Raw genomic sequence first — 10,328 nt, forward strand, 5'->3', positions numbered from 1 at the left:
CCCCTCTAATATTCCATACCAAGATGGAATCAATCATTAAGCAATGTTAGAAGTTCGGGCAAGAACCCGAGAAGAACTACGCATTTTAATACACTTTTTTTTATTATACCTCTTTTTACCATCATTCAACTTAGATTCAGTAAAGTAGTCTTTAGTTTGTGAAAAAACCTCTGGATGCTGTTCTGGTTCTGGTTCTGAAGAACCGTTCTCTTCCATCATGATTTCTTCATCAACTTCTTCATCAACGTCCTCGTATATTTCCTCTTCCACCACTGGTTGCGTCTGCTCCATAATCGGACCATTATCTTCCGCAGACAAACTCTGATTTACGTCCATATTAGACGCCACATAACACGCACCCGTGACAATCCCTGCACCATCTGCGTCCCCAACGTGTAACATTAAATCTGTTTCATCCTCTGTTTCAACAAGAGGCGTCAATTGCACCACCTTATTAATCACAGGAGGAATTACTTCTCCCATCTGCTCCAGTTGTTCATCATTCTCAGAACCCAACTGCACCATTTGGTCTGCCACCTGCACTGGCAATTCTTCCTTCTCGGCATCCAACTGCACATGAACTGCAACTGCTACTTCCGTTGCCTTCTCCACCCCAGCCTCCTCTGTTTCTTTGTCCATCCGCATAGAATGTTCACCCACAACATTATTTTCCACAAGAACCAGCGGAGGAGTTTCAACCTTATCATCATTCTGCTCTACCCCTTGATCATCCGAGAGGCCTTTCCTACTCCCTTTTCTTCCCCTTTCTTACCAACTTTTCCAGGATTACAAGTCCGTGCATTATGACCCTGCATCTTACATGACGAACAGAAAGCTGGGAGCGTTTCATAAAATATTTCTTGCTTTCGGCTAGAAGACAGTCCAGGCGCTCCAATCCAGAAATGAGACAGTGGCGGTTTTGCAACATCCACTTCCACACAGAGCCTTGCACCATCCGTTCTTGTTGCGCACCGTGTCAGATTATCACGGCGAATGAAAGTTCCAATCGGTGCCATCAAAATCTTCAAGAAAGATTCTTGATAAAAGTTTGGAGGAAGACCCGGCAAAGAAACCCATACCTGGACCCTTGATGGCTCGGCATCCTCATTGAATTCTAGTGACCATCTGAATGCACGGTAGAAGATCCCATTTATTTCACAAACCTCCCGTGATAATGCTTTGGTGAAATCAACTTCATTAGCCATGCGAACGAAGACGTTACGCGGTCTCCTCATGGCAGAAACTACTGGACTGGCCGTAAGGCTCCATCGACTGTGAATGAAAGCCCTCACAGCATCCAACGACGGACAGTTCTTCAAGAACTTGAGGACTACAGAGTAGCGGAAAGGTTCCACTGATCTTGCTATATCTTCTTTAGTAAACTAAAAATATACCTCACCTTCCAACATCTTTGGAAGCCTGGGTGCAAGAAGCATCTCCGGTATAAGTTGAGGGACGGCACCCACCAGATTGGCAAAGGAAGGCCGACCGGTGCCACCCTCTACGGCTGCCATGCAGCCTCACGTAAAGCCCAGACCCCGTGCGGCAGCAAGAACCCTATTCTTTAGAGAGAAAAATGGTATAAACGGAAACTGTATTCTACTTCATCACATTATATATATATATATATATATATATATATATATATATATATATAAGCAGCACAAATGGGCCATTAAAATTTAAACCATTGCCCAACCTCTACACACACAGCTCGATCGTTTAATTAATGCTGCAATTGGGAACAATTAATTAATTAATTAGCTGTATGCATCCATCCCAACTAATTCTTAGATTAATAATCTTCCCCATGTTATTGTTAATTAATATTTGGATCTTTTTAAATTAATTGGTATCTTAATAAAAGACAATCCATTTACGGGTAATTTGGATCCACGTATCTCTTTTAGTTCTAAATACAGAAATAAATAAAAAGATAGTGCTACTGGGACCATCGGTCCCAACGGTGAACCGATGCAGTGTATTTTCAAAGTTTTTTTTTTTTTGTCTTTTCATTTCTTTCAAGTATTATTTTTATTTATTTATTTTTTTTTATTTTTTTACATTTTTAAACAAAAAGTGACCTATTGGAACCAGGTTGTAGTCCACACATATTATGAAGACATCAAGACAATGACCTTCATCAGCCTGGACACACGTGTCACTTTTTCCCCCATCATATTTATTACTGCAGTGTCATTTTCCCATCTATATAATTTTTTATTTTTTACGATTTAGAAAGAGATAGATGTATTAATTTTTCTAAATTATCTTATTAAATTAGATAATATAATATTATAATTAATTAATTAATAAAATATAAAATCACCACTTATCTTAAAATTTTAAATTAAAATAAATAGACAGACTTAAATTATTTAAATATATATTTTAACACTCTTCTTTATATGTGGGCCACTCTCTTTCTCTGGTGTTATATTTATCTAATTTAATAACATAATATTATATTAAATTTGATAATTTGGTGTAAAAATAAATAAATATGTTTACATAATTTAAAAATCTTATATATAAAATTAAACGCAATGTATAGACAAGAATGCTCAGAATTATGGTGATCTGAATATTTTAAAAAAGGTACAAATTAGATTATGAGAAAGTGAGAGTCATGTGGCTCAACGTTTCATCATCATCATCATGTGTACCTGGTACCACCGTATCGAGGCTGAAGTGAACAGCTTAAAAAAAAAAAAAAAGTGATGCATTGGGAAAAGAACACGTGTCTTCCACCACGTGGTCGCAGGAGCCGAGGATTGGTCCCCGTCCAAAAGAGATGCCTTCGACCCACACCACACAACACAAGGGAGTGGGTCCCAAATGAGAGAGACAGATATTTTGAAATTTTTTTGTAAATAATAATAAATTAATTTATGCATAATATCGATATAATTTGAATTAAATATTTTTTAAATTTTAAAAAATAAGATAAAAAAATTTAAATAAAAAATATTATAAAGTTAAAATATTATTAAAATATAATTTTATAATATAATTTTTATTTGATAATTTGATAAAATTAAATTATTTTTTATTTTTGATTTAAAATTTTAAAAAATTTATAATGATTAGTTTAAAATAATTTATATTTAAATTATGTTGAAAATAGGATAAAATGAGATGATAACTTAGGATACGATATATTTTCAAATAAGCCCTAAGTGTACGTGACGTTGTTCAGGTAAAGTTTGCTAAAAGAAAGAGTTATATTATTCTAGATTTAGTGTGTAGAACGTATTATTTATATTATTTAAATAGTAAAATTTAATTTATAAAATTTAGAAAGAGTTATATTATTCTAGATTTAGTGTGTAGAACGTATTATTTATATTATTTAAATAGTAAAATTTAATTTATAAAATTTAAATTATGTCATATAATTAATTGATTAAGTGTGTTATCCACTCAGTTTTATAAATAGAATTTATCTTTCTAAAATATACACCACTTGACACAGAATATTATCTTTTTTCGTTAAAAAAATAGAATATTAAAACAAAAGACAGCATATTTTATTAAAAAGATCTCACCTGTCACATAGGAACACCATGGTTACAAATTTAATTCCTTGACAGTTACAAGAAAACCTCAAAAGCAGGAGAATTGCCCAAATAAAAATAAAAATAAAAACCTAAGAGAACACCTAAGCGGTTACAAATTAGTGATATTTATTAATGAAATTTTCACCCATTCATCATAGTCTCATATTCTCTTCTTATGAATAGAACCCGACAACCAGTTTTTATTCCAACCAGAGGAATTAGACAAAGTGATCCATTGTCACCCTATCTATTTATTTTATGCTCAGAAGCATTAAGTCAAATGCTTAGGAAGACAGAAGAGAAGAGGATGATCACCGATATTCCATTGGGCAGAGGTCAGGTTCATATAAGTCATCTTTTTTTTGCATATGACAGTATGTTATTCTGCAAAGCTTCATCATTGGAATGGAGCAGGTTACTCTACATTCTTAGTCAATATGAAACTGCTTTAGGTCAGAGACTTAATAAAGAAAAGTCCTCTCTTTACTTCAGCAAAAACACAAATATTTACACAAGGGATATAATCACAAGTATAGCTGGGGTCAGAATTACAAACTCCTATGACAGATATCTTGGTCTTCCAGCTTTGGTAGGCAGATCGAGGAACAAGAATTTCAAATCACTTATTGATAAAGTAAGTGGAAAACTGAGTAATTGGAAGATGAAGTTCTTGTCACAAGTAGGGAGGGAAATGCTGATTAAGTCTGTGATACAATCTATTCCTACATACTCAATGTGTATTTTTAAACTTCCTAAGGGATTGGTGAAGCAATTGAATAGCTTGATGAGAAATTATTGGTGGGGACAGGTGAAACAGGAAAGGAAATTGAGCTAGATACGAGTTGGTCTCAAATGGGACAAGCAAAAGAAAAGGGAGGACTTGGTTTTAGAGAGTTTGAAACCCTTAACATTGCTTTGTTAGCAAAGCAAGGTTAGAGGTTAATTAAAAATCCAAATTCTCTAGCATCAAGAGTTCTAAAGGTAAAATACTATCATCATTCAGACTTTTTTAATGCTAAACGTGGAAGCAATCCATCCTACTTATGTAGAAGTATATTATATGCAAGAGAACTTCTTAAAGAAGGCACAATCTGGAGAATTGGTGATGGACATTTTGTTAGAATCTGGAGTGATTCTTGGTTACCTCGACCAATTACTTATAAATCTCAATCTGGTTAGGATGTATTGGGAAGAAATACTAAAGTGGAGACCCTTATATACTCGGATACTAAAGAATGGAACAAGCCCTTAGTTCAGGCAGTTTTCAACAATATAGAAGCAGATCTTATTATTAAAATCCCTATTAGTCAGCATAATCAGCAAGACAAGCTGATATGGAGGGGCAATGCAAATGGAGAGTTTACAGTTAAAACAACATATTACTTACAAAGGGAACTGCAGGACGAGAAAAAGGGTCAAAGCTCAAAACATAATTCCCTTGAGAGGAATGGACCAAACTATGGAAACTGCTACCTCCTACAACTAAGAACTTTTTGTGGAGAGCATGTAGGAATATTCTACCTACTAGGGTCAATTTGTGCAAAAAGAATATCATGCAAGACTCTAGATGTCCAATGTGCCTCAGAGAACAAGAAACAACTGAACATATTCTATGGGAGTGTGCTTCTACAACTGATATTCTGAGTCAAAGTTTGAGGAAAATTCAAAAATCAAAATCTTCTTTCAACAATTTCCAAGAACTTATGAAGGACATGTTCAGGAGGCTTAATAATGAAGAATTGACAGAATTAACTCTGATTTTCTAGAACATATGGAGGAGAAGAAATGAGTTAGTTTTCAACAAGGTTATTAGTGATCCAAAGAATGTGATGTTTTGAGTAAAAAACATGTAGTCTGACTTATCTATATCAAATACTGTTGAGGATGTTCAAGTTTCAACAACAAGCAATAGGAGGGATTCTTGGGAATGTCCACCTCAAGGTTATTGTAAAATAAATTGAGATGTTGCAGTTCATTCTAAGTTTTGTAAAATAGGCATAGGAGTTGCTGTAAGAGATGAGGAAGGGAACTTTTTGGCAACTTTGAGGCAGCAACAAGATGCATTTCCAGATCCACTTCTAGCAGAGGTAACTGCAGCTCTTAAAGCAATCAATTTTGGCCTTGACTTGGGATTGAAAAGGGTAATATTAGAAGGGGACTCCAAACTAGTGGTTAATGCAGTTTAACAATAGAGAAGGGATGAAAGCTACTTTGGAATGCTAATTTCTGATATACAAACTACCATGGGTAGATATGAAAAGTGTTGTTTTAATCACATTTATAGGGAAGACAATGTAGTTGCACACAAGTTAGGCAAAGATGCTCTATGGCATACTGAATGTATAATTGACATAGAAAATCGTCCTAACTGTTTGATGTCTTTGTAGTAGAGTATGTTATGAATGAATGAGATTTTCAAAAAAAAAAAATTATTAATATAAATTTCTGAAGCACCATAAATATCTAATATTGTATGGTTCATTTTATGTTTATATATATATATATATATATCTTATTCGAAGTTACATATTCGAATAAAGACTTGAGTAAATCTCGATTTAATAAGCAGTTGTATCAAAATAAGAGATTTAGAAAAGATTATAATTCTGATAATAAATCCCATGTAAAAATATTTACATATTGAAGTTGGACATTAGCATTTATATAAATCTCTCATCCTAAGAGTGGTAATATATGACATGATCCATGAATTCAACAAGAACAAGATACAAAATTATTGGGTTTGAGTTTGATATAAATGGGTTCAAGTCAAAACGGATTGACCCGTTATGACATAATTTACAAACAGGTAAATAACAGGTCAACTCATTTAACCCAAAATCAACCTGCAATAACTCTTATATCAAAATTAAAATTTTATTATTGTTAGGTTGTAATATTAGTATTTCTTAATATGCTTATGCTTTTATCGTTGGAATTGCAATTCTAGACCTATGCTCATATTTGTTATTGTATGATTTGTGATATTAGTTTTACTATAGGTTCAAATTAGAAAAATACTGATTTTTTTATTAGTAGTTAGTATTTTTATTTTTTTAGATATAGTGAATACTAATATAGATTTTAACTATTATGTAAAATTATGTTAATCAAGTTAAATGGGTTTTGCGTATTAGTTCAATCCATTTATATGAAATGAGTTTGAAATAAATCCTATTGTAATGACATATTTCTTATTAATTATTAATGAGTCAAAACCAGTGACACGACATAACATGTTATTTAAATGGGTTAGATTAAGGTTTGAAGGTTTGACCTATTAACTTAAAGGGCTGGGATCAAGATAATTCAATTATGGACCTATGCTCATATTTATTACTGTATGGTTTGTAATATTAGTTTTACTAATGGTTCAAATTAGAAAAATACTGATATTTTTTATTAGTAGGTAGTATTTTTATTTTTTTAGATATAGTGGATACTAATATAGATTTTAACTGTTATGTAAAATTATGTTAATCAAGTTAAATTGGTTTTGCGAAATAGTTCAACCCATTTACATGAAACGAGTGACACGACATGACGTGTTATTTAAATGGGTCAGATTAAGATTTGAAGGTTTGACCTGTTAACTTAAAGGGTTGGGTTCAGGATAATTCAATTATGGACTTATGCTCATATTTGTCATTGTATGGTTTGTGATATTAGTTTTACTATAGGTTGAAATTAGAAAAATACTGATTTTTTTTATTAGTAGGTACTATTTTTATTTTTTTAGATACAGTGGCTACTAATATAGATTTTAACTATTATGTAAAATTATGTTAATCAAGTTAAATGGATTTTGCGTATTAGTTCAACTCATTTACATAAAACGAGTTTAAAATAAATTCTGTTGTAATGACATATTTCTTATTAATTATTAATGAGTCAAAACGAGTAATACGATATGACGTGTTATTTAAATGGGTCAGGTTAAGGTTTGAAGGTTTGAACTATTTAACTTAAAGGGTTGGGTTCATGTTAATTCATATAATCGAATGTCCATAACTTAACATGATATGAACACTACCCGCTAATAGAAATTGCCACCCCTAGTCCTAAGTAGTTTGTTTTTTGTTTTTCAAAAAAAGAGAAAAGAAAAATGATAGTTCGATCTTGTTTGGATGTTGAGATGAGATGAAAAATTTCTTAATAATAATGAAATGATTTGTGAACAACAGTGAAATAGTTATGTTATGTGGTTTTATATGGCTTTGGAAAATATGAGAGAGAAAATTAAATTAAAATATTATAAAGTTAAAATATTATTATGATATAATTTTTGTTTTGAAATTTGAAAAAAGTTGAATTATTTTTTGTGTTTTGTTTAAAAGTTTGAGAAATTTGAAATGCTCAGGTAATGATTAGACCGAATAATTAAAGATTTGAAATTAAAAAAATGCGTTTGAGTGGTGTTTGAATGTTAAAATGAGATGTGATGAGATATGATAGGATCAAATGAGATGAGATAAAGCCATCTCAACATCCAAACAGGGCCTATAGTCTTAGAGTGTGTAGTTTTCATGCACTTCTTTTGAAAAAAGTGAGTAAATATAAGATTTATATAGAAAAATTATTTTCTCAGTGGTGGCTTCTACTATTTTTCAAAGGGAATATGCAGAACTGCACATTCCAAAACTATATAGCAAATGGCCAAAAAAAGGTAACACAGTCAACAGTAGCGTTGTCCTTGATCTTAGTTTTATTATTATTATTTTTTTAGAGCCCTTCTACTTATCATCCACACACCACACACCACACACCACACATGATTTGTAACGCCCCAATGGAAGGCCCAACAAGGATGTCGGGAATTTAATGGGGGTAGATTGTGATATTCCATATAATATGGATAAGAGTAGGTGGTGTATGAGATCCCACATTGCTTGGGAATGAGAAGTTCTTGCACTTTATAAGGTTCCAATGAGGTTCTAATTATATCATTGACTAGTCCTTTTGGAGTATATACCATATAGTTTGGGCCTTCCATTGGGGCATTACAAATGGTATCAAAGCCTATCCCAACCAGAAATGTGGGACTTGAGCCGCGCCACTTATAATGGACAGGTCTGACGAAGACGTCGGGTATTTAAGGTGGGTAGATTGTGATACCTTATATGATATAAATAAGGGTAGGTGGTGTATGAGATCCCAGATTGCTTGGGAAGGAGAAGTTCTTTCACTTTTCAATGTGGCTCCAATTATATCATTGACTAGTCCTTTTGGAATATAGGCCATGTAGTTTGGGTCTTCCATTAGGGCGTTACAAATGGTATCAGAGATAGGTTTGAGGTTCTGCAGACTATAAACATTTGAGGTTTGGATATCTGTGGGTTTAGGAAGAAACTTCAGATTTGAGGTGTAGAATTTTAAAGAATAAGAAATGATTATGTGGCGATTTAAGGTTTTAGATTTTGCAGACTTTATGATTGAGTTTTGAGATTTTGAGGTTTAGGGATTTTAGATCCGACAAGCTTACTTTGGAGACTATAGGAGATAATCTTTATAAAATTGATTGAAGGTTTAGATTTTTTTTTAGGTTTAGATTCTAAAGACGTACGGGAGTTTAGAGCAATGTTGGATTTACAATTATAGATGGTAGGAAGAACTATATGAGTTGGTTAAAGATATGGCTAAAAATGGGTAAAACAGGTTCAAGATTTTATTGATTTATTGATTTTACTTGTTTTAAATATTTTAACTGGTATTTATATTTAGTTTATACAATTTTGTTTCTTTCCTTAGAACGTTTAACCGAGTTTAAGATCTCAGGATGGCTACTCATCGTCGAGTACGAAACCTTGAAGATTTGAATGAAAACAACAATGAGAGGGACTGGACATTCAAGCAATTTAATTGCACTCATCCTTTCACCTTTGATGGAAGAGGCAATTCCAATGCAGTTGAGGATTGGATTCAGGACATTGAAGAGATATTAAGTGTTTTAGAGTGCACTGATAGACAAAAGGTTCGTCTTGCAGCTTTTAAATTGATTGGAGAAACGAAGAGATGGTGGAACTCTAAGAAAGCTATCAGAGAAGCTAGTGGAACTGGAGAAGTAAGCTGGCCTCACTTTAAGCAAAACTTCTTCGATCGCTTCTTTCCGAAAGTAGACAGGGAAGCTAGAGCCTTAGACTTTACTAACTTGGTGCAAGGGACCATGAAAGCACGCTAGTATGCTGCAAAATTTGCAGAGTTATCACGCTTTGCCTCATATTTGATTCCTGATGAGAAGAAGAAAACCCGGAAGTTTGAAGAGGGTTTAAATCACAGGATCTATGAACGGGTTGTGGTTTTACAAATTTAAAACTTTTCAAACTTAGTACATAAAGCGATGCTAGTGGAGCAGAATCTTAAGAGAAGTGCTGAGTTGCAGGAACAAAGAAAGAGAGCTACTCCACATGGATCTTTTAGTATGGATCAAAGGCTAAGGAAGAAGAGAAACAAAGGTAGCAACTCAAGTCAGAGAAAGGTGTAAGGATATCAATCAAATAACCCCTGCAAGTTTTGTAACCATGTACACATTGGGGAGTGTAGAAAGGAAAATATGCCATTTGTAATGCCCCAATGGAAGGTCCAAACTACATGACCTATACTCTAAAAGGACTAGTCAATAATACAATTAGAGCACTATTGGAATCTTATAAATAGCAAGAACTTCTCTTTCCTAAGCAATGTGAGATCTCATACACCACCTACCCTTATCTATATCATATGGGGAGTATTACATGATTATTTATTTTGTTTTATTTTTGTTAAATTAAA

At 33.0% G+C, this 10,328-nt stretch overlaps 1 protein-coding gene across 1 annotated transcript; it reads left to right on the plus strand.

Moving 5' to 3' along the window:
• Positions 1 to 9,336: 9,336 nt before the first annotated feature.
• On the plus strand, positions 9,337 to 9,738 carry LOC121253552. Its single transcript, XM_041153556.1, has one exon. The coding sequence runs from the start codon at positions 9,337 to 9,339 to the stop codon at positions 9,736 to 9,738; it is 402 nt and encodes a 133-aa protein (XP_041009490.1).
• Positions 9,739 to 10,328: the final 590 nt, after the last annotated feature.

The sequence above is a fragment of the Juglans microcarpa x Juglans regia genome, chromosome 2S, assembly GCF_004785595.1.
Source record: "Juglans microcarpa x Juglans regia isolate MS1-56 chromosome 2S, Jm3101_v1.0, whole genome shotgun sequence".
Taxonomy (NCBI): domain Eukaryota; kingdom Viridiplantae; phylum Streptophyta; class Magnoliopsida; order Fagales; family Juglandaceae; genus Juglans; species Juglans microcarpa x Juglans regia.